The sequence below is a fragment of the Bufo gargarizans genome, chromosome 1, assembly GCF_014858855.1.
Source record: "Bufo gargarizans isolate SCDJY-AF-19 chromosome 1, ASM1485885v1, whole genome shotgun sequence".
NCBI classification, from domain to species: Eukaryota; Metazoa; Chordata; class Amphibia; order Anura; family Bufonidae; genus Bufo; species Bufo gargarizans.
Window position 1 is genome coordinate 516,987,144 of NC_058080.1, and position 25,803 is coordinate 517,012,946.

The following is a 25,803-nucleotide window of genomic DNA, read 5'->3' on the forward strand; positions in this document are numbered from 1 at the left end:
CCTGACCGTTGTGCACGTCTGATCTGCAACTACAGGAAACGTTTGGTTGAAGTTATTGCTGCCAAAGGAGGTTCAACCAATTATTAAATCCAAGGGTTCACATACTTTTTCCACCTGCACTGTGAATGTTTACATGGTGTGTTCAATAAAAACATGGTCACATTTAAAGGGACTCTGTCACCAGTTTCTAACCCCCCCTTTTATAACTATGGTTCTCTCCATGGTCCCCTTCTCATTACAAAGCTGTTGTTATAAGTTAAATCCGCCGTGTAGTTTTCATAAAAATCGCTTTTATCTAACCTGTCAATCTTCAGGATAAGGTGCCCAGGGCGTTTCTGATGGTCTGAATCTGCCGCTCTTCGCCGCCGCCGTTGGTGCCCAGCTCCTCCCATGATCCTTTCAGCGCCACCTCGATGTAATGCAATCCGCCTCCGGCTCTCCTCAGTGCCCCCTCCTCCTTTTCAAAGATCTCGCGCGTGCGCACAGGCCTGTGCCTGATGCGCCCGTGCGGACGTTTAGATTCTGCCTCGTGGAGCGAAGTGCGCATGCGCGCGCGCACGCGCGAATATGCCCGAACGTGCGCGCGCATGCGCACTTCGCTCCACGAGGCAGAATCTAAACGTCCGCACGGGCGCATCAGGCACAGGCCTGTGCGCACGCGCGAGATCTTTGAAAAGGAGGAGGGGGCACTGAGGAGAGCCGGAGGCGGATTGCATTACATCGAGGTGGCGCTGAAAGGATCATGGGAGGAGCTGGGCACCAACGGCGGCGGCGAAGAGCGGCAGATTCAGACCATCAGAAACGCCCTGGGCACCTTATCCTGAAGATTGACAGGTTAGATAAAAGCGATTTTTATGAAAACTACACGGCGGATTTAACTTATAACAACAGCTTTGTAATGAGAAGGGCACCATGGAGAGAACCATAGTTATAAAAGGGGGGGTTAGAAACTGGTGACAGAGTCCCTTTAATTCTTTGTGTGTTATTAGTTTAAGCAGACTGTGATTGTCTATTATTGTGACTTAGATGAAGATCAGATCACATTTTATGGCCAATTTGTGCAGAAATCCATATCGTTCCAAAGGGTTCACATACTTTTTCTTGCAACTGTATATACAGAATAATATATATAGTAATACATATAGGTCCCAAAAGGGGATAGCAGTCACTGTAATATAAACTCCATCAAAACAAATATTACATCCATCATATGATACATGGTTCAGATAAAAAAAATTATAAAGGAGGGCAAAATACATGTGTAGCATTATTGGGACGCCATCATCCTCACAGCGCGCCATAGCGTCCACACGTGACCTGCGCCGGGGCGTGCCTACCCACACAGAACGCGCATCCAGGAAATGCCAGGTAGTGCCAGGCTCTGCCCCTGTCTGCCACCATGGAGACGATACAAACGGAGCACCGTGTGAAGCGCCCTCTCCCCCAGCGCATGCATGGGAAGCATCCAACCTTCGAATTGAAAAATTGGCCAGGAAATGCCACGAGAAAAGGACTAAAGATGGTTATATAGCCTCATATCTATTAGGCCATCAAACAAATACAATACAAATCAATAATTCAAAGCATAAAATAAAAATTTATGAAGAGTAATAATACATAATTATACAGTATGATGCCAACAACAAAAAATACACCAATTACGAGTGATAACCAAAAAGTGCAAGGAACAAATACATCCAAGTGACATGATCAGACAAAAGAGAACAATATATAAAAAATGTATTCTATTTGGGCTCTTGGTTTTGATCTGGTGTAGGAGTGTTTTAAGTTTACACCATCTACAGAATTAGTAAATCTGGGCCAGAGTTTGTAGGGTGTTTTATAATATTCCCCCCCCCCCCCCCCCCCAAAAAAAAAAGACAAAAAAGGGACTTTTGAGGAAAAATTATCTTAAAAACTTCAGGAAAGGGTTATCAAAACCAGTGCAGAGAAACCATAGCATGTCCGTACCAGTTTTGTGCCCCGCAAACACTGGCCGTGTGCGCACCAGAGGTCTAGTGCGGAACGGAGACTTGGATTGGAAGCCCACGGAAGCACCGCCTTGACGTTTGGCAGACTGGCCCAAATAACTTTGTACAAAATGTATTTGCCAAGAATCTCATATTTACCAAATAAGCGTAGCATTAGCACCAGAATGTTTTCTATAGCTATGGCATTATTGTACGTTATTTGTGTTTGCAGAGTGCTGTTGCATTGTGTTCTTTTCTTCGCTATCCTAGCAGTACGCCATTAATGTTGAATCTGAGACAATAACCCCTCTTAAATGTTTAGATACCCAAATAGGAATCCTGAGTTATTAGGGGGGATGCGGCTAGAGACATGCATGCACCTAGATTGTGGCATACTTTGTGCCCTAATGTGGTGCATTAAAAAAATGTGCGCCCTGCCCAACAAAAGGATGTGGGTTTGTGGGAAAGGGGCATGGTGTAATATGCAACATTTGACTGCACAATTGCACCACAATTCTGGCGTAAAAATCAGTGTCAAAGTAAGCCGACCAATAGTTGGTATAGAGTTGGAGAAATGTTTCTAGCCCTACACAGCCTGAGCCCCTGTGATACACTCGGTGTATGTCTAGACAGCCTGGCTAAGTTTACGCCATCTGATGTCACTTGCCTTGGAGGACTAGGCAGGTCCAGGAATTAGGGCGGCTTCACATGTTTGCGACTGAAAATCAGTTCTATTCACATGCAACTCCATTCAGATGAAAGGAACAGATTTTCAGTTGCAGATATTTCTGCAACAAAATCTGCGGCGTGTGAAGTCATCCTTATACAGACAGTCCATTGATTTCAGTGGGTAATACTTATTTACCGCTGCTGGTTTCTAATTCACGACATCGGTGCAAATGAATGCGATGGTGGCTGGCTGTCAACGGCAGGGCATATAATGGGCGCCATAACTCCAAATTTCCTATTGCTTAATGCCTGGAAATGGTTCAGGCAGAGACAGGGGTGTGTAATGAAGGTACCACCTGCACCTGGATGGTGGACAGTGAAACTGAAACTGTGGGAGATGCTTGTGCAAATCAAAGCTCCTCTCTACTGGTGGTCTGTCTGGGCCGTCTGTGTGCGTGCCCTCACGTAACCACTGCGCCAAATACCTCCCAACAGCCTAGATGGCGGGCAGTTCCTCAAAACAACCATTCCGATTCTCTCAGCCCAATGATGCACCCCTTCTCAAGGTCTGTCAACTGGGTAAAATGTCTTCAGGTGCTTTGTAGAGACATATCTAACAACCGATACCTCAGCCTCCGAGAGCCTTTTATAGGGCAAGCGTTTTTATACCCTCTTGTGGTAAAACCCAGTTGGGGGAGGTTTATCAAAACTGGTGTAAAGGAAAACTGACCTAGTTGCCCATAACAACCAATCGGATTCCACCTTTCATTTTTCAAAGCTCCTTTTGGATAATGAAAGATGGAATCTGATTGGTTTGATAAATCACCCCCAGTGTCTAATCAGGCCACCCTTGTAATCATTTACCTCTCTGCCTGAGACATAACTGCAAGAATGAACAGTCGATGTACACAAAGGCAACTGTGGGCAAACGAAATCTGTCCATAACTGACCTGGTCCAAATCCACATACTGTATATATTTACCCACATGGTCAGGTGAATCGTGTTTACTCGGATCCTGTTGTGTGCTTACGGCACCAGAATACAACCAATATAGTTCAAGTGTGGCCATCAGTGGGTGGCTATTAAATGGGTTGTCCAGGTTCAGAGCTGAACCCGGACATATCCCCATTTTCACCCAGGCAGCCTCCCTGATATGAGGCCCTCCAATGCTCTCCTTCGAATGAACTGCGCTGAATCTTGCAGGGCGAAGGCATTTATTTATTGGGGGGGGGGGGGGGGATTCGGTGACGTATCGGGCTGTCCATGGTAGGGATCGACCGATTATCGGATTTACCGATATTATCGGCCGATATTCAGGATTTTGAACGCTATCGGTATCGGCATTTATTTTGCCGATATTCCGATAGCGTACTGGGAACACAGATCGCGCTGCTGTCAGTGCTCTCCGTGTTCCCTCAGCAGCAGCACAGGGGAGAAGGAGCAGTGTCTCCTCCCCCTGTGCTGCTGCCGCCAATAAAAGGACAGGGGACAAGAGGAGGGGAGGAGCTATGGCCACTGCGCCACCAATCAAGCTTAATCTCTCATTTACGGTATTCATATACAGGAGGCGGGAGCTGCAGGATCACATTGCCGGCTCCCGACCTCTATGAGCGTTAGCTGCGATCTGCGGTAGTTAACTCCTCAGGTGCCGTGGATCGCAGCTACAGCTCATAGAGGTCGGGAGCCGGCTATGTGATCCTGCAGCCAGCTCCCGCCTCCTGTATATGAATAAATTAGAGATTAAGCTTCATTGGTGGCGCAGTGCGCCCCCCCAAGCCCCCCAGTATCAGACATTGGTGGCGCAGTGCGCCCCCCCTCCCCCCAGTATTAAGCATTGGTGGCGCAGTGCGCCTCCCCCCCAAGCCCCCCCAGTATTAAGCATTGGTGGCGCAGTGCGCCCCCCCAGTATTAAGCATTGGTGGCGCAGTGCGCCCCCCCTCCCCCCCAGTATTAAGCAGTGGTGGCGCATAGGGCCCCCCCACCCCAGTCGCAGTGCGCCCCCCCACAGGATTCCCTCTCCCCTGCTCCTCCGATCGGAGCCCCAGCAGTGTAATGCTGGGGCTCCGATCGGTTACCATGGCAGCCAGGACGCTATTGAAGCCCTGGCTGCCATGATAAGCTCCATACTGCTGTGTGCACAAAGCACACAGCAGCAGGGACAGTGTGAGCTCCTATTCACCCTGATAGATCTCTATCAGGGTGAATAGGACAAGGGTTCTAGTCCCTAAGGGGGCTAAAAGTTAGTTAAAAAAAAAAAAAAAAAAGTTATAAAAATACCAAAATATTAAATATAAATGAAAAAGAAAGATTTACAAAAAAAAAATACACATTAACAATAAACATTAATTTTCAGCAGATTTGTGGGAATTTATTTTTTATTTTTTCAAAAATGAAAATTCCCAGAATATCGGTATAAATTATCGGCTATCGGCCTGAAAGTTCACAAATTATCGGTATCGGCCCTAAAAAATCAATATCTGTCGATCCCTAGTCCATGGGGTAAGCTAAGTAGAGGCTTCCGCCTAGCAATGTTCCCGGTGATGTCACTGACACTGATGAGCGGGTTTTATCGCTGCCCTGTAAAACGGCTAGGGCAGCGCTAAAGCCCGCTCCTCAGTGCAGGTGACGTCACCGGGAACACTGCTAGGTGGAAGCCTCTGCGTATCGGTGTAATGATATAAACAAACAGTCTTTGCCCTGCCTAATACAGCAAAGTATATTATAGCAGGCTAATTAAAACTGTAAAAAAACAGATGGGCGCACCATAGGGTGATTCTGTGGATATACAATAATAGGCAGAAAAGACTAGCAAGGCTCACCTTGTGTGGTTGCAAATGTAGGCACAACACTAGTGTAGGTATGTATAACAAGCCTAGGCGTCTGGGTATGGCGGTCTGCAGCCACGGGACCACAATGGATCTTCCAATGGAGAAGCCTGGAGCCCCCGAGGAGATAAGTACAAAAACGAAATTCGTCCCACGGCGCAAATTACCGTCAACCAGTCACCAGGATCAAGAAGGAATCTTTTATTGCAGCGATACAAGGCGTTTCGGGGAATCACTCCCCTTCATCAGGTACAAACAAGCTGCACAAGTGCGGGAGTGATTCCCCGAAACGCGTTGTATCGCTGCAATAAAAGATTCCTTCTTGATCCTGGTGACTGGTTGACGTCAATACAGCGTAGGGCAAGGGAAAGGATCTTAGCATGAAATGTTCCGATGTTCATGTCAGAAGGGCCGGAGGGGTGAAAATGGGGATATGTCCGGGTTCAGCTCTGAACCTGGACAACCCCTTTAAGAGAATCATTACTTGGCAGAGGGGTCATCACGCACTTGTATAAGTTTGTATTCGTCTTTTTTGTGTTTGTTAGGCTAGATTCACATTTGTAGTGGAGGTTCTGCATGCAGCGGTATTTTTGTTCTTCTGAATTATAATCGGGGGTCTGCTGGGCTCCGTTGATGTGAATTAATTTTTTATTCAATTTTTCTGTTCTTTCACGGAACAGTAAAATGGAAAAATGCACCACAGATGTGAACCTAGGCCTCTTTCACACGAGCGTTCGCTTCCGGATGCAATGTGTTTTTCACTGAAGCCCCGTTCACTTCTATGGGGCTAGGGCTGCGTTAAAAACGCAGAATATAGAACATGCTGCGTTTTTCACACAACACAGAACTGATTCTTGAAAAAAAATGCTCATGTACACAGACCCATTGAAATGAATGGGTGAGGATTCAGTGCGGGTGCTATGCGTTCATGTCGCGCATTGCACTCGCGCAGAAAACTTGCTTGTGTGAAAGGGGCCTAAGGCTTCATGCAGACAGCCGTGTCTGTATTTTGCTCATTAAACAGCAAATTTGCAAAATATGGATACCTTCCGTGTGCATTTGCAATACAAACAAGAACAGGACATGTTCTAGAATATGCTAAGTGGCCACACGGATCCGCAAAAATTCCGGATAAGTGTATGGCCCCATAGAAATGTATAGGTCGGTGTGCTATCTGCAAAAAATGCTCGTAGAACCAGATGAAAAATATGGTTGTGCACATGAGGACTTATGAGTATGGCCAATATGACAGGCACATTATGATGTGTTTGGGTAATAATATAATGTTACTGTTACTTCAGAAATGAGGACGGGAACTGCAGCAATCTTAAAAGGATTGTAAAGGAATCCAAAAATATCCGCTTTCTACCAAAAATCCCACCTTGTGTCTGGTATTACAGCTCAGCTGAACAGAACATAGCTGAGCTGCAGTACCCCCTACACCCAGGTGTGGTGCTGGTTTTCAAACAAAGCAGTCATATCCTGGACCACCCCTTTAATTGTCACATTTTGAGTGAAGCAGGATGGGACACTCGCTGCATTTTACAGAATATTTATTTTGAATTGCAGTTATTTTCCTTTTTAATATCTTCTTTAGATTATTTGCTGGTAATTATCTTTCGGATGTCCAGGCTTTCACTGCTGCATTGGAGGCATCCTGGCAGGAATAGGGTTTCATATTGCAGTTAAACGTGTTGGCAGGATCTCGGTTAATGTGCATACCAGCTTGCTTCTACTAAAGATTTTTCCTCTACAATCTTCTTACGTGTAATATTGTAGCAATATTCCTAATTATTGGAATCCTCTTAGTATTAACAGTCACTTAATTGCAACGGATTAGCCAAAATTACTCGCGCCTTAGTCTTATTGAGCTGGAGGATTTTGTCTAAGAACTGGCTCATGTCCAATTTTTCACCGGCTCTAGGAAAATAAATTGGGCAGATGCCAAATTTTTACAAGGCAAAGGTCCAGTAGATAATTAAGAGTACTCTAAAACTCCATTAAATGGCAAAAAAAAAAACTTGACTGGTCTCTGGATAGGGTAACCCTATAGTATGCCATGTACAGTACTTCCTGTCCCGAAATATCCCTTGCTTCACTACCCTGACTTACAACTAAGGCTACTTTCACACTAGCGTTCATGGGTCCGTTCGTGAGCTCCGTTTGAAGGAGCTCACGAGCGGACCCAAACGCCTCCGTCCAGCCCTGATGCAGTCTGAATGGAGCGGATCCGCTCAGACTGCATCAGTCTGGCGGCGTTCAGCCTCCGCTCCGCTCGCCTCCGCACGGACAGGCGGACAGCTGAACGCTGCTTGCAGCGTTCAGCTGTCCGCCTGGCCGTGCGGAGGCGAGCGGATCCGTTCAGACTTACAATGTAAGTCAATGGGAACGGATCCGCTTGAAGATGTCACCCTATGGCTCAATCTTCAAGCGGATCCGTCCCCCATTGACTTTACATTGAAAGTCTGAACGGATCCGCTCAGGCTGCTTTCACACTTAGAATTTTTTCTAAGTTATAATGCAGACGGATCCGTACTGAACGGAGCCTCCGTCTGCATTAATATGATCGGATCCGTTCAGAACGGATCCGATCAAGCGCAAGTGTGAAAGTAGCCTAAACCAGCCACAGTAACGGAATATTCTCTAATTACTGTATATCATGTCTGACACTGAGGTCTTAGTCTCACAACAGTGAAAAATGCCCAACTTTTGACAACTTTTTTCATTTATTTTTTATTTTTTATGTCCATCACGCGGCTGTTTTCATAACAATCATAGTAAGTCTCCATACAGGACTTGTCTCTTCAAGGAGATTCGGCGCCTGCCTATACTTCTGCGTTTCATAGCTATCTTACCAGTGAAGCAGTATTGTACAGGGATGTTAGTTACACCAATAGACCTCTCATTGTAGCTCTGGAGGTGCAAAAATTGAAAGCCAAACGGGGCATGTAAAGTGGTGGTAGGAGGCGAGTGTGCTTGTTGTCGTCTTTTTAGCCTCAGTGACCTACACTAAATGAAAATGATTTAATTTATATATTGGAAAACAAGGATTCGGAACTGCCATTCTCCAACCTGTAGACTTTATTGAAATGTACACATGCAATTAAAAAAAGACTGAGTTTTCTTGACGTGTTTCGGGCAACACTAGCCCTTTGTCAAGAGAGTAAAATCTCCCACAGAGTAACAGGTAAAATACACGAGCCAGGTAGCCAATAGTGAGCCAACACATACAGGTGAATATCATTAGGCCTCCACGGGTTCATGACTGAATTGTTCACAAAGAGGGGGAGACGCCTAAAAAAAAACCAATGCTTTATATACGCAACATATTCAAAAATGACGTCTGTCACCGCTCACCCTACAATAAAGTGCATGATATATCATAATTGAGTATGATATATAATGCACTTTATTGTAGGGGGAGCGGTGACAGACGTCATTTTTTAATATGTTGTGTATATAAAGCATTTTTTTTTTTTTTTTTAGGCGTAGGCGTCTCCCCCCTCTTTGTGAACAATTCGTCATGAACCCGTGGAGGCCTAATTGATATTCACCTGTATGTGTAGGCTCACTATTGGCTACCTGGCTCGTGTATTTTACCCGTTACTGTGTGAGATTTTATTCTTTTGACAAAGGGCTAGTGTTGCCCGAAACGCGTCAAGAAAACTCAGTCTTTTTTAATTGCATGTGTACATTTCAATATAGTCTACAGGTCGACAAAAGGCAGTTCTGAGTCCTTTTTTTTTTCCCAATTTGGGAGTCATCACTCACCGTGACACGCCGTTATTCTTTTAATTTATATATTCTATTGTGTTTTAGTAACCGAATGGGAACCCACATAAAAATAATAAGAAATAATATTCCCAACAGGATATTGAAGAGCTGGATCCACGGGGCCGGACACCATTGCACCTGGCGGTCTCCTTAGGACATCTGGAGTCTGCTAGGGTGCTTCTCAGGCATAAGGCAGATGTCACAAAAGAAAACCGGGATGGCTGGACTGGTAAATCAGAAATCTATACATTTTATACCCCTTGTATTAAGGCTCTATTCACCTCATGTTTATGGCCTCTGAATAGCTGCTGAATGTATCTCCTGCTCTGAAGCTCTCATTGCCCCATTCCTTCTTGTCTGGCCCTTTACCAAATCTGTACGTAAGGGGATTAGCTGGTTGCTGGGTCTGGCAGAATCCTTATTTAATAGACGTTTTACTGCACATATTTTCAGTATATTATTTCTGCTCAAAGATATCCATAGGTTGAAGTGACTGGTCAGGTGGCTGCACTCTGTTCCACAATTTCCTATCTCGGTGTATGACAGTTCATCCTTCACAGGGGCATTGTTTGATCCAAATTGCCTCCCACATATTCAGCAGCTAGTTAGGATGTTACATGATTGGTGTCCAAAGAATATTGCGTTGGCAAACATCAACTTTCGAGGCACAATATGGGGTATCTGGTCCAGAACCTTAAAGCGGCTGTCTAACTTCAACAAGTGGCATTTATCATGTAGAGAAAGTTAATACAAGGCACTGACGTGTTGTGATTGTCCATATTGCTTCCTTTGCTGGCTGGATTCATTTTTTCCATCACCTTATACACTGCTTCTATCCATGGTTATGACCGCCCTGCAATCTAGCAATGGTGGCCGTGCTTGCACACTATAGGAAAAAGTGCTGGCCTATCTGGTGGCTAGGACCGTGGGAGCTCACATAGACTGGTGCTTTTTTCTATTGCGTGCAAGCATGGCCACTGCTGATGGATTACAGGGTGGTCGTAACCATGGAAATGAGACATGTATAATGTGATGGAAAAATGTATCCAGCAAAGGAGGCAATAATGGCAATGACAAAACATTAGTAACTGCCTTGTATTAACTTTCTGTACATGATAAATGCTATTTGCTGAATTGAGACAACCCCTTTAACCAATGTTCATGCACACTCCTTTTTGGTAAAGGGCTTTACATAAGGCTTTTGACCACACTCTGTGTGCTCTTCGTTCCAGGGATCACGTTGTGGTTCCTAGCGGTATTCAGAATGGCCAAAACAAGCCAGCCGGATAAACCATGTTAAAACATTTATACTGCCTGGTAGGGTTAATCCTGCTGATTTAAAACAGTAACTGTATGGTCAAAATCCATTGCGGTCCAGTATCAGACCTACACTGAACAGATATTGATGGCCTATTCTGAGGATTGGCCAACAGTGTTTAAAATCCTAGAAAACCCCATTAAAAAGTATCTATCGCCAAACAGGCGGTTTTATTTTAGGGTGATACATTTGGTTTACACAATAATTTTTACGGTGACCTGCTGTACAAGACAAGCATTCTTGTGAAATAAATCTAGTTTACAGCATCACTAGAAGGGTCACCATTTGCTTTTATCTTTTACATTAGTTGCATTTTTCCAGCATGTTATTATTTCTTCCAGTTTTGCATGAAGCTGTGAGCACCGGAGACCCAGAGATGGTGCAGATGGTTCTGCAGTACCGAGAATTCCACAAGGCGTCTACAGCCCTTGGAGGAGTTCCTGAGCTCCTTAATAAAACATTGGAGGTGAGCTCAGTTTTGCTGCAGTTTTTTCACGCACTTCTGCCATGATGCATTAGGTTTATGGGTCACTGCTGCCACTTTACCTCCCCATGGTAAATATATATATATATCCCAGGGTAAGAGCTGCCAAGTGTTTTAGGCTGAGGCCACATGACGTCATAGTGATTGCTACGCCAAATTGTGAGTTTGGGTTTGGTTGTGTTTTTAAAGCCAAATCCCAGGTCTAAAATAGTTGCGTGACAACAAGTTGCAGATGTCTCAGGCAAATGTTTTTGGTCATGCAACTTTTCGGAGGCTTGCTGTCCCTCAAAAATATGTTGCTGTGTATCCTGGTGTCTTTCTCCTAGTGAATGTGATTAAATCCAGAGGCTGAAGACTATAGGCCTAGTCCGGAGAACAGCCAAGAGTTTGTCTACAATTGTATCCACCCTAGGGAAACCTCTGTGAGCTAAATACATTGCACATAGTCTCCCCTAGCGTAATAGTTTGTCGCAAGCAAACAGAGATCTTGAAAATGGCGAGAAGTTGAAACCAGAGTATATTAGTGAGTTGCCTATCTTTACATTATACAGTTATGTCTACACTAGAAACCCTCCTGTTCCTAAATATAGGCAGGAATGAGTTAAAATAGTTATATTTTTATTCCCTTTAGCCTTACTATACATGCACATTAATGTTTAGTTTCACACTAGCAATTTTAGATCTGTTCACTGCCAGACCGCTCTACATTCTGGCATTGCCCGAAGCTACTGCACCGCCGTCCGGCTCTATTGACTATAATGGGGGCCAGCGGAGACCCGTCCGATTCTGCGCCATGTTTGCCAGGTTGCGGCCAGATCTGCACCTGTCCCCATTTTAGTGAATGGGCCCAGCGGGTGTCAGGTAGCGTATGGCAATGTCGGATCCAGACATCTCCGGCAGGCTGAGATGTCTAACACCAGTGTAAAACTAGCCTAACAAAGAAAAGTCAGTCTGTTATGTATCCCTTATCGCACTATTATCTTTTCCCCCCTCAGGCTTCTGATTTCTATGTGGAAATGAAGTGGGAGTTCACAAGTTGGGGTAAGCTGATACCGATTTATGCAGGTTACCAGTTAAATGTATATTCTTACATCAAACCCTAAATCCCCCATAGAAGTCACTTTTGATATTTAGTTTGTTAGTACTGTACTTTATACTGTCTTTACTTCCATTGTGTACTCCCTTAACTATAGCCATTAGTACCATAACCTACTGTGTATACAAATGTAATAATTAATACACATAGCCACCTTCATGGAACTTTGCAGAAAACAATGATTCTTAGCAAAAATTCAAAGTTGCAACTAAAATGCATACTCTGGCCGAGACCTTATGCAAAACATAGCCTGTAAAAAAAAAAAAAACTAAGGTGTGAGGCCTTCATACATACTACACCTGTCGACTGTACACACTACAAATTGAATCGCAGGAATGCACCATGTAAATTTTGTATGCAAGTATTGGGAATGATGTAGTACGTATATAATTTTCATCCCTCTAGACAAACAATGATAATTCCGTAGTGCATTGCCGATGTGCAATGCTCCCGGCCGGCACCCCCATAGAAATGCCTATTCTTATCCGCAATTGCGGACAAGAATAGGGCATGCTCTATTTTCTTTTTCCGGGGCCGCGCTCCGGAAATGCCGATGCAGAGACATGGTGTGCTCTCCGCATCCATTCAGTCCCCATAGAGAATGAATGGGTCCGCACAATGGCGGACAACACTTGCGGACGTGTGAATGGAGCCTAAACCTCATATAATGCTTTAACTAAAACCGCTTTTAGACAGGTATAATATGGGTGCTATATTATGGACACCACACCTGACCCTCCTGTAGTTATTCGGAAAATGAGTTAGGGCGCCATAGCACTGGTTCTGATGAATCCAAGGAGATCTGGGTGTTGCATTCATAATATGGGCACAAAAAAGCTCTGAAATACACCCCCCCAAAAAGCGTCTGAATACTATTGTTAGAGAGAGAAAAAAAACAACAACAAAAAAATTTAATTGAAAATGATCTTTTATGGCGACATTGAGTGAAATTTTTCCATCTGTCAGAAATGGATTACAAATTTCTCTTTAGGCTACTTTCACACTAGCGTTTTAGTTTTCCGATCATAGGGGCTCAATCCTGGAAAAAACGCTTCAGTTTTGCCCCAATTCATTGTCAATGGGGACAAAACTGAACAGAACAGAATGCTCCACAATGCATTCCTTTCCGTTTAGTTGTGTTCCCAGACCAGAGAGCAAACCTCAACGTGTTGTAGTTTGCTTTTCGTCCTGGGATGCGGAGCAAGATGGATGCATGACCCCCAATGCAAGTCAATGGGGACGGATCCAGTTTTTCTGCCACAATAGAAAACGGATCCGTCCTCTATTGACTTTCAATTGAGTTCATGACGGATCTGTCTTGGCAATGTTACAGATAATACAACCGGATCCGTTCATAACGGATGCAGACGGTTGTATTATCAGTAACGGAAGCGTTTTTGCTAAACCCTGCCGGATCCAGTAAAAACAAGGCTGTGAAAGTAGCCTTAGTGATGATTGTGATCTCTATTACTGCAGTGTGTAACGGGTATGGCTAGAGAAGCGGTCTGTATATTTTACTGTATAGATCAGGTATATGCAGGATGGAGACAGTGTAAAATGTAAACTTTATTGATGTCTGTGTTGTGGTGCAGCTTATTTGGCGCTGTGATCCGGACAGTGGTAAACATCTGGATCATGGCGTCAAACTAAATGTAAAGACCTAGAGGGGTCATTAGAAAGACAGACATATGAGATATGTCCTTGGTAGGGAAAGGTTTAAAGCACCTGCTTCCCCGTACGCCATCACCATTGGACCTTTCTGCATACATATCCTGTGATATTGGATATTGAGGCAGCATAGTAAGCATTGCAAATGTTGAAGTTCACACTGCAAAAATAGTTTTTTGTCCCCAAAATATTTTGTGTGTTAAAATATATACAGTACAAAATATGAAATGCTTATTCCTTCTCTTGCAGTTCCATTGTTGTCCAGAGTGTGTCCCAGTGATGTTTGTCGGATATGGAAAAGCGGTGCCAAGCTTCGTGTTGATGCCACTCTGTTAGGTTTTGAGAATATGAGCTGGATCCGTGGAAAGCATAGCTTTATATTTAAAGAAGAAGGTGAGATCTTACATATTCATATTTTCTGCTTCTACAGGGGTATACATTTTAGCTTAAAGAGTCACTGTTCTTTAATACAATTACATTTTATAGAGAGTGGTGTAGTTTCATTTAAAAATATGCCTGCATCCACCTGAAAAACAGCTGTAAAGTCATGGCCACCTAATTCGCAGTCCACTGCCTGTCGTCAGGCAAGATACATTCCTAGTAACGGAGACGTAGAAGATGGCTCACCGGAAATGGGGGCATGTCAGAGCTAGCTGAGATTGTGAGCCTGATAAAAGAACTGCTTCTACACCGCTTTTGAAGATTAGAGTCTCTTGTGTGTCTGTAAGGCCTCATGCACACTGCTGTGGCTGGTATTGCGGCCCGCAAACAGCGGGGTCCGCAATATGCGGGCATCAGCATCACAGACGCAGACCCACTTACTTGAATGGGTCCGCAATCTGGAGGTGTGGTGCGGAACAGAGGCATGGAACCCCACAGAAGCACTACGGAGTGCCTCCGCACCGCAGAACTTGTTCTATTTTTTAGCAGTGCAGAAAGATCACGGATCCGTCGCAGCAGCCGCACGGATAGTGCCCTTGCATTGGGGACCACAAATTACAGTCCACAATGCACAAAACGGTCAAACAGCCGTGGTTTAAGTGGTTTTTTTTTTGTTTTTTTTAATCCTTATCTGTTTTGCAGCTCCGCAGCTGAAAACAAACATAGTGGGAAGTAAGGGGAAGAAGGTCACAGCAGTACAATGCTGGCATATTTCACAGAAGGGAGGCATTCCCTGATTCTGAGTGAAGTGCATCTAGCTGTGCAGCTCAAACTGAGAATAATATGGCTGAAAGAGACATTAGGCAGTACCTGAAAAGACTTGTTCTTTCACAGTTATGATTGTACAAAGACGCACAGCCATTGTGACATGCAAACTTTTATTTTATTTTTTAAACTCTGGTACGCTTTAAAAAGTAAACTTTTTTTCAAGTTTAAAAAAAAATAAAAAATGTCCCAAATGCCCTAAAGAAAGTTTCTAATATACTTTTATTTATTGATTTTTAACTTTTTACTAAAGATATTTCCCCCCTAAAGCCCTGGTTTTCAGCGCGCTTCAAATTCACTCTTCTGGTACATCACTGACTTGTCAGCGTTGTACAGAGTACTGACAAGTCATGCATATAAGCCTGTAGCTTAGTGAAGCAGTCACAGACAGGAGCCCGCTCCACTTAGCTAATCTTGGCATAGCATGTGTTTACAGGGTACCCATGTGCTATGCCAGCATTGAGCCAACCTGGGGGAGGGCACAAGCAGAAGCAGCAATGTGTTTTCCTTCCTGTACTCTGTTTTCTGTGGCTCCATTGATATTTGTATTACAATTAGTATTACAATTCTGGAGCATGTTTTGGCTACTTTCACACTTGCGTTCAGAGCGGATCCGTCTGAGACGGATCCGCTCATATAATGCAGACGGTGGCTCCGTTCAGTACGGATCCATCTGCATTATATTGTTAAAATATTTCTAAGTGTGAAAATAGCCTCAGACGGATCCGTCCAGACTTTCAATGTAAAGTCAATGGGGGACGGATCCGTTTGAAGATTGAGCCATAGTGTGTCATCTTCAAATGGATCCGTCCCCATTGACTTACATTGTAAGTCTGGACGGATCCGCACGGCCAGGCAGAGGCTGAACGCTGCCAGACTGATGCATTCAGAGCGGATCCGCGTCCACTCAGAATGCATTAGTGCTGGACGGAAGCGTTCGGGTCCGCTTGTGAGCCCCTTCAAACGGAGCTCACAAGCGGACACCCGAACGCTAGTGTGAAAGTAGCCTTAGAACTCTGCTTTGTGCCATTCCTTAGTTAGGATGAGCGCCGATACCGTTTTTTCCTGTCCAAAAAAACTGATGCGGCACCATTAACTTACATTGTTTTTAGTGCCGGATCTGGCTTGTTCAGTTTCGCAAACTGGACACAAAACCGCAGTGTGCACTGATTTTGTGTCTGGTCACAGAACGCAACAAACCTGAACGAAATGTATCCTGATGCGTTCCATTCCGGTTTGTTCAGTTTTGTCCCCATTGACAATGAATCGGGAAAAAACTCAAGCTTTTTCCTCGGATTTTGAGGTTTCCATAGCCTTTAAATTCATTTTCCCAAAGCCCCTGCAATCTATCGCCACCACTTTGTCCTCTCTGCCTCTCTGTATTGTTTTGGCTACAACAGTGACATGGACTGGCTTCAGCAGTACACCACTGAGTCCAATTATTGATTTTAGCAGTCATGTGAGGTTTATGAGCACTTATTCTGTAACGGCATAATTTCATTTAATCAAAAATTATTTGAAATCAGAAAACCCCTTTAACCACTTGGGGACCACCTATAGACTATAAGTGTATGGGTTTTCCACACTCTGCAAGGTCTGCATCCGTAGCTTCATGGAGATCATTAAGCTGCAGGGACGGGTAGTCAGTTGTCACAGGCGACCTAGGTCTATCGAAGGCAGAGATGGTTTTATTTTATTTTATTTTATTTTATTTTATTTTTTTTTTGTGTCCCTCCCTTCCCATCACTATATACATAGTGCTCAGTGTCGCTTCCTGCACTTGTCTTTGTGCTCATGTGATTGCTCAGCTCTGCGGTGTGTTTCAGGAAGCTGTGTTCCTCCTGTAACTGGAGCTAATAGGTCTCCTCAGTTACAGGAAAAATCACTACTAGCCCACATTGTTACTTCTAGCTCTGCTCCCACCGATAATAGTATATACTTATATCACCCTAAATCAAAGCTGCTGTAACAAAAAGGAACATAATGTAAAAAATACTTTTTAGTTGCACTTTGTGCATTAAAATATTTGTAAAAACTGACTTTTTTTTTTTACCCTGGTATAAAAATACTAAAATGGCAATAAAATAAACCTGTGTATCACTGATATAAGATGAAAACATTACTGAAATAACAAAACAGAAGAAAAAAGTTATGGCTTTTGAAGACGCATGTACTAAAAAATTTCAAAAATGTGATAAAGGTGAGGAGTAACTGGCCTGGTCTTGAAATGGTTAAATGCCCGTAGTGGAGATGGATACGTCTGTGTCCTGTTGGATTAGGACTCATACAGTGGTCACAAACAGTGGCGTACACACAATCCATGGGGCCCCTGTGCGAAACTGATCCAAGGGCCCCCCCGCCCCCCTAGTGTCCCCGCCCCCCATGTCCCCGCCCCCCAGTGTCCCCGCCCAGTCGCCCACCCTCAAGCCACACCTACGCACAGCCCTACCTATATATCGCGCCCATACCTCTTACATCCAGTGACGTCTCCTTTGATGTAGATGTTCTCTTTCTTTATCTTCTCCATTCAGACCGGACCACCATGATGATTTCTTTCAGCCATCTCTCATCTCTGCAGAGTTTGACAGACAGACATCTTAGTTTCCTACCCCCATCAGACCCCCAGTCAGCCCCCATGAGACCTCAGATCAGCCCAAAGACCCCCAGTCAGCCCCCATGAGACCTCAGATCAGCCCAAAGACCCCCAGTCAGCCCCCATGAGACCTCAGATCAGGCCAAAGACCTCCAGTCAGCCCCCATGAGACCTCAGATCAGGCCAAAGACCTCCAGTCAGCCCCCATGAGACCTCAGATCAGGCCAAAGACCCCCAGTCAGCCCCCATGAGACCTCAGATCAGCCCAGACACCCAGTCAGCCCCCATGAGACCTCAGATCAGCCCAGACACCCAGTCAGCCCCCATGAGACCTCGGATCAGCCCCCATGAGACCTCAGATCAGCCCAGACCCCCAGTCAGCCCCCATCAGACCTCAAATCAGCCCAGAGACCCCAGTCAGCCCCCATGAGACCTCAGATCAGCCCAGACCCCCAGTCAGCCCCCATGAGACCCCAGATCAGCCCAGACACCCAGTCAGCCCCCATGAGACCTCAGATCAGCCCCATGAGACCTCAGATCAGCCCAGACCCCCAGTCAGCCCCCATCAGACCTCAGATCAGCCCAGACCCCCAGTCAGCCCCCATGAGACCCCAGATCAGCCCAGACCCCCAGTCAGCCCCCATGAGACCTCAGATCAGCCCCCATGAGACCTCAGATCAGCCCAGACCCCCAGTCAGCCCCCATCAGACCTCAGATCAGCCCAAAGACCCCCCATCAGCCACTTTTGGGGTCATGGTAGGCCAGGGCCCCCAGGGGCCCTCACTATTTAAGTCAGGGGCCCAGCCTGAGGCGGGCTTTTCCTGCCAGGCAGCTCAAACCCCCCCCCCCCCCCGGGTGCCTGGGGGGCTGGGGGCCTAATGTGCCCTGCAGCTGCGGCCTGCCGCTGCCCCCCCCCCCCCCCGGTCATCTGGCAGGGGGGATGCCGGGGGCCTAGTTTGCCCTGTGCCCCAGAGAGCCGACGATTGCCAGGCCAGCCCAGGGTCCGGTCGGGTCCGGTCCCCCCCCCGGCTTTTACTTACCATCGAGTTACCGGCTGGCAGGGCAGGGGAGCCTCGGCGCGGCGGTCCTCTTCTCGAATCTGACGTCCTCTCTGAATTCCCGCGAGACCTGCACAGGAGTTCACACAGGTCTCGCGGGAGTTCACGGGCCCGGCGCCGGCCGCAGGGAGGAAGGAGGAGGGAAGGAGGCGGGCCTGGAGGAGGGAAGGAGGCGGGCCCGGGGGGGCAACTTAAATGGATGCCAGACGCAGCTGCAGCAGGGGCCAGGGGTCCGCAGGCGGCCAGGCCCCCCTGGGGTGCCGGGCCCGGTCGCAAGTGCGACCCCTGCGACCCCTATATGTACGCCACTGGTCACAATCCATTACGGAGAATGAAGATCCGGTGGCTGCTTTTGCCATATTGGTGGTACGTCCGTGTGATTTGTCCTGAGCGGCAGTCACCCCCACACAGTGCATCAGCGTGTCCCTACTCCACTTCTGATGAACATTTTGTGACTTTATTATGTGTGCCTCAATCGTTTCTTGATAAGTTCATTGTAGAATATGGACCTTTTAAGGTGAGCTTTTCAGGGCTGATTAACCTTCAGAAGGACCAGGCTTGATTTCATGTTGAGAGCTTTTTAAATCTGATTTCCCAGTTAATGCTATGAAGAAACAAACAGACTTCCAATGTCCACAGATAACTGGGCAGAGCTGATGGAGATCAACCATGACGACAGGACAGTCACCAAGGAACGCTTTGACATCTCACAGGAAATAGAGGGCATTACTTTGGATTCCATGCAGCCAGCAGAGCGGGAAGTCACCAAGAGACTCACCTCTCCTGTTATTAACACTTCCCTGGATACAACTTCAATTGCCTTTGAAAGGTAGCCCAGTGTACTGCAATGTGCTCCTCTCCACATAGGGTTTTGGGGGTGATGGGGTTTCAGAACTGTAGACTGAAAAGTGTAAAGACGCTTGTTTTTAGTGGCTTCCATGATACTCTTAACACACTCCTTTAGCATATTCTTCTGGCTATTGATCCAAAAACTTTACATTTATACTTAAGGCTCCATTCACACGTCCGCAACGTGTTTTGCGGATCCGCAAAACACGGAAAGCGGCAATGTGCATTTTGCAGACCGCACATTGCCGGCACTAATAGAATATGCCTGTTCTTGTCCGCAATTGCGGACAAGAATAGAACATGTTCTATTTTTTTGCGGTACAGAAGTGCGGATCCGCAAATATGTGGATAGGAATGAATGGGTCCGCAATTCCGTTCCGCAAAATGCGGAACGAAATTGTGGACGTGTGATTGGAGCCTTAAGGGGTTGTCCGACTTAGGGTTGTTGCGATACCAAAATTTTTATTCTATTTTAATACCATAAAAAAGTATTGCGATACTCGATACCACGCGAAAAAATAAAACGCCCAAAAAGCAGCTTGCATTTCGCATTTTATGGAACGTCCAGCCCATAATCAAACAGATCCTATTTTTTGGAGGGACAAGGTGACAAAAATAATGGCGAATAGCATGGTGTTTTTGTTTTTTTCCTGTTACGGCATTCACTGCATAGGAGATTTTTATATTTGTTATATTTGGGAAATGAGGGTGATTTAAACTATATATATATATATATATATATATATATATATATATATATATATATATATATATATATATATATATATATATATTTGCTTGAGAAAGGTCCCAGCATGGGTGAATAAAGGTCCTCACTTTCTTTTTCACCATTAGATGTGCTGCGGTGTCTTCATTTATAATATATATATTTTTTTTTTTATTTACTAACTATTAGCCCCTTAGGGGCTAGAACCTGGGATCTTTTCATCCCTTGTCCTATTCACCCTAATAGAGCTCTATTACCCTGGGTTCAGACCTGAGCGTTCCTACGCGCTGTAAAACGCTCAACAAGGAGAAACCAATTATTCCCTATGGGAATGGTTCACACCTGGGCGTTTTACAGCGCGTACGATCGCGCTGTAAAACGCCCGACGCTCAAAAAAGTACATGCGCGACTTTGGGGCGTTTTGACGCGCGTTTGTGGCCATAGGACACTGTAGTCAATCACACAAACGCGCGTCAAACGCGCGTTTACTATTACAAAAAACGCGCATAAAAATGTGCGACAAAAACGCGCGTTAAAACGCGCGTTTGCGCAACGCTCAGGTGTGAACCCAGCCTTTAGGTGAATAGGACTTCACACTCTCCCTGCTGCCCTGTGCATAGTACACACAGCAGCAGGGAGCTTACCATGGCAGCCAGGGCTTCAGTAGTGTCCTGGCTGCCATGATAACTGATTACACTGCTGGGGCTCTTATCAGAAGCTGCCACTGCCACCAATGAAGAGGAGGGGACCCTGTGGCCTCTGCTACCAATGACTTTAATACTGGGTGATTGGGGGGGAGCACTGCGCCACCAATAACTTTTTAATACTGGGTGGCTGCACTGTGCCACCAATATTTTTAGTACTGGGGGAAGGGGGGCACTTAAACGGGAGCAGCACTGCAGTAACCAGCTTTGCCCTCTACACAATGGACCGAGCTGTGTAGTTTGCGGTGGTGTGGGGTATTGGAAAGCACGATCATACAGAAGTGCTGCTCAGAGTGCTCTGCGCTGTTGGGTTTCGTTGGCTGTATTTGGCGTTTCCAGCATGTGATCCACAGAAAGTATATGGGATCTGCACTCTGGAAAAGCTGAGCAAAGCAGATGAAACCCGACAGTGCAGAGTGCTCTGCGCTTATGCTTTCACCAGACGTTTAGGTCCCCTATATAGGGATGTGGCAGTCGGGAGCAGTTACCGGTATCACCTCCCCTCTAAGGGTCCATTCACACGTCCATATGCATTTTGCAGACCGCACATCGCCGGCACTCTCTGAGAAAATGCCTGTTCTTGTCCGCAATTGCGGACAAGAATAGGACTTGTTCTATTTTTTTTGCAGATCCTCAAATGCGGATGTGGACAGCACATTCCGGGCCCCATTGAAAATGAATGGGCCCGCACCTGTTCCGCACCCATTTTGCAGACGTGTGAATGGACCCTTAGGGGCTCATGTACACGACTGCTGTCGGCCGGTGCCCATAGTGTGGCCCGCTTAAATGGGTCCTGCAATCCGGAAGGTGTGGTGCGGAAAGAAGGCACGGAACCCCACAGAAGCACTACATAGTGCTTCCGTGGGTTTTCTGTCTGTACCTCTGCACCGCAAAAAAGTAGTGCATGTAAGATAAAGTTACAGAATCCCTTTAAGGTTTGTTCACATCTGCACTAAATATTTGTTGTTCTGCTCGGTTATAAGCCAAAAATGGCGCCCAACAGGAGCCTGGCATTTTATTGGACAATTGCATAACATTTGGTGTTATTTTGTCTGGCTTGTAATAGAATCTGTGACAGAGGCTGTAACCTATCCTGTAATGCTGATGTGAACAAAGCCTTAATGGAACCAGTTATAACTGGGGGGAGACCAACCAGATGACGCAATTGTGTACGCAGTAGTTTCAACCTGTTTCCATACTAAGATTATTCTGTATAACAGAGGCAATTTAGGGATCGTTTTTAAGAAAATCTTGCAGTTTTTGTAATAATTCTTCTCTTTGCAGAACAAAGTCTGGATTCTGGGGCTGGAGGACTGACAAAGCAGAAATGGTTAATGGGTATGAAGCCAAGGTAATTCCTGGGTGTAATGGTTGTGTCCATTGCATACATTTCCACATATACAATGCATTGAAACAAAAAAAAAAATGATTTGCTCAAAGCAGTAACAGAACTACCGGGTAAATGTGAAGAAAGTGAAAGGGTATAAAGGCTTTCAAAATGCACTGTAAATAATTATTTCCTTTCCATTAGGTTTACTCTGCAAATAATGTAAATGTTATTACGAAAACACGGACAGAACATTTAACAGAAGACGAAAAGTCTCGGTATAAAGGTAACGGAATCAGTTTTTTTGTATTTTAAAATCATCTATGCTTAATTATTTGGAGTATACCATATCATATGCTTTATGTTTATCATTTATTTCTTTGTAAACCAGGGTCCAGTTAATTATATTTCTAAGGATAGACTATCAGTTTTGTAGTCCTGGAAAACCCCTTTAAGACAATTAGTCCAGAAGGTCTTATATTTGCTGAGCCACATTTTATACTATAGGTCTTTTGTTATGACTAGGGCTGCAGCTAACGATTATTTGAATAATCGATTAGTTGGCGATTAATTTCTACGATTAATCGATTAATCGGGAAAAACGACAAAATTACAAAACAAAGCAGTTTATATGATTTTACTTGAAAAATTATGTTCAACGGCCATATTAAAACAAATTGTGGATGGCACTGTTATGGGGGGGGGGGGGGATCTGTGGATGGCGCTGTTATGGGGGGGATCTGTGGGTGGCACTGTTATGGAGAGGGGGATCTGTGGGTGGCGCTGTTATGGTGTTATGGAGAGGGGGATCTGTGGGTGGCGCTGTTATGGAGAGGGGGATCTGTGGGTGGCGCTGTTATGGAGAGGGGGATCTGTGGGTGGCGCTGTTATGGAGAGGGGAATCTGTGGGTGGCGCTGTTATGGAGAGGGGAATCTGTGGGTGGTGCTGTTATGGAGAGGGGGATCTGTGGGTGGCGCTGTTATGGAGAGGGGGATCTGTGAGTGGCGCCGTTATGGAGAGGGGGATCTGTGGGTGGCGCTGTTATGGAGAGGGGGATCTGTGAGTGGCGCCGTTATGGAGAGGGGGATCTGTGGGTGGCGCTGTTATGGAGAGGGGGATCTGTGGGTAGCGCTGTTATGGAGAGGGGAATCTGTGGGTGGCGCTGTTATGGAGAGGGGAATCTGTGGGTGGCGCTGTTATGGAGAGGGGGATCTGTGGGTGGCGCTGTTATGGAGAGGGGGATCTGTGGGTGGCGCTGTTATGGAGAGGGGGATCTGTGGGTGGCGCTGTTATGGAGAGGGTGATATGTGCACTGTTATGGAGAAGGGGATATGTGCACTGTTATGGGCATAACCGTGCACAGATCCCTTTCCCCATAACAGTGCACAGATCCCTTTTCCCCTCCCCATAGCAGTGCCATAGACCGATCCCCCTACCCATAACAGCCCCGGCCCTGCTGCTCACAGCAGACTAATCACTCACTGTATCTTTATTTTACCTTACAATCGTGACGCTCCAGTAACAACAGGCAGAGCGGAGGGCGGCGTAACGTCACTTACTCACGTGACACACCTGCTCCGCCCACTTTATGAATGAAGGAGGCGGAGCAGGTGCGTCACATGAGTAAGTGACGTTACGCCACCCTCCGCTCTGCCTGTTAGTTGTTACTGGAGCGTCACGATTGTAAGGTAAAATAAAGATGCAGTAACTTAAAGTAAACCGCCCGCCCGGCGCCCGCACGCATAGCAACGAATCGGCGATTATTCGATAACTGGATTCGTCGACAACGAATCCAGTTATCGAATATTATCGATTACATCGATTAATCGTTGCAGCCCTAGTTATGACACACTTTTATATTTAAAGGCTATGAACATTTTGGGGGCAATCTTTTTATTATTGCGTTGTACTGATTTTGAGCCAAAATGATTTTTTTCCAATTTGTCTTTATTAAAATGTAAAGCCTTTTTCTCTGCACAGGGCTGAGATTCTCTAGTACCAAGCTCTGCATTTTTACTCTTTCCCATAAGGCAACTCACCTGGCTGACTTTTTGTCTGTGATCTCTGACACAAATTATAGCGATTACTGATAAGAATGTGGCTTAAATAAGTGTTTATGACCTTTTAGTAATTTAGAGATATGGTTTATTAGATGACTGAAAGTATAAAAGTACCTTCACACAGCTGGAAAAATGGGTAACCCTTTGTGACAGAATGGCAAAATATTTTTAATAAAGAACAATTGAAAAAAATATTTTTAGCCCAAAATGAGCAAAATACAATCATAAAAAATTGCCCCCAAAAGTGTACATGGCCTTTAACTACTATGTTAACTTAAAGGGGTTGTCTCACTTCAGCAAATGGCATTTATCATGTAGACAACGTTAATACAAGACACTTACTGATGTATTGTGATTCTCCGTACTGCCTCCTCTGCTGGCTTGATTCATTGTTACATCGCATTATACATTGCTTGTTTCCAGGGGTTACGGCCATGTTGCAGTCCAGTAGCGGTGGCCGTGCTTAAACACTATAGGAGAAAGCGCCGGCCAGTGTTCACTCCCCTGGTCCCGGGCACTAGAGAGTCTATTGCCTTTTCCTGTAGTATGCAAGCATGACCACCGCTGCTGTATTGCAGGGTGTGCAAAACCCCTGGATTTGAGCAACGTATAATGTGATGGGAAAATTAATCAAGCCAGCAAAGGAGGCAACATGGACAATCACAAAACATTAGTAAGTGCCTTGTAATAACTTTCTCTGCTGTCTACATGATAAATACCATTTTACTGAAGTGAGACAACCCATTTAATCTAGAAAATGGCATTTTACCCAAGTCTTGATTTATTAAGGGGAATGTGTCACCTATATTTTTTCTGTTAGTTAAATCTGTTTTTATTCTATTTCCTGATCTGTTCACTTGAATAGGACAGAGCCGTCCCGTTAAAGTGAATGGGGACGGAAGAGCTGTCATTACACCTGCTCGTCACTGCAATGTTGACGGCGAGCAGGTAAACGGTGACGAGAGCACAGCGCTTATGACTGCCAGCACCCCTGCTGATCTGATATTAATGACCTATAACAAAATCAGACAACCCCTTTAATGGCAACCAGCGCTGCTTACAATTGTATATTATCTTTTGAGTATTTCTATAATATATGAATACATTTCTTTCTGTATATCTTAGCTGACAGGAACTTTTTGGAGTCCTTATTAGGAACTGTAGAGCACCAGTTTGGAGCACAAGGGGTGAGTGATAGACTTTATAGTATATTATATTGCACTGTAACGTTGCCCCGGACTTTTTTAATATCTTGTGTTGGTGTGATGCCCATTTGCCCAAGTTGTGTTTTTTTTTGTTTTTTTTTAAGCACTTTTAATAAAGCATTTTAAAAGGAGCCTGTCACCAAGATTTAGCTCGCCAAATCCCCACTAACCTGTTATCCATTAGAGTGACAGGTTCATGATCATCTATCTTCTGGACGATTCTGAATAATGCATTCATATGCCAGTAAGATGCCCCTCTCCAAAACAG

The 25,803-nt window shown here is 45.2% G+C and overlaps 1 protein-coding gene across 4 annotated transcripts in view; it reads left to right on the plus strand.

Moving 5' to 3' along the window:
* ANKRD13A (ankyrin repeat domain 13A) overlaps positions 1-25,803 on the plus strand; it is a 63,837-nt gene that overhangs the window by 5,356 nt on the left and 32,678 nt on the right. For all 4 annotated transcript variants that reach the window (XM_044275375.1, XM_044275371.1, XM_044275372.1 and 1 more), the window contains exons 3-10: positions 9,336-9,468; positions 10,899-11,023; positions 12,037-12,082; positions 14,055-14,198; positions 19,302-19,491; positions 22,227-22,293; positions 22,474-22,555; positions 25,456-25,517. In XM_044275375.1, the coding sequence (XP_044131310.1) occupies positions 9,336-9,468; positions 10,899-11,023; positions 12,037-12,082; positions 14,055-14,198; positions 19,302-19,491; positions 22,227-22,293; positions 22,474-22,555; positions 25,456-25,517 (849 nt within the window). The remainder of the gene's footprint in view (positions 1-9,335; positions 9,469-10,898; positions 11,024-12,036; positions 12,083-14,054; positions 14,199-19,301; positions 19,492-22,226; positions 22,294-22,473; positions 22,556-25,455; positions 25,518-25,803) is intronic.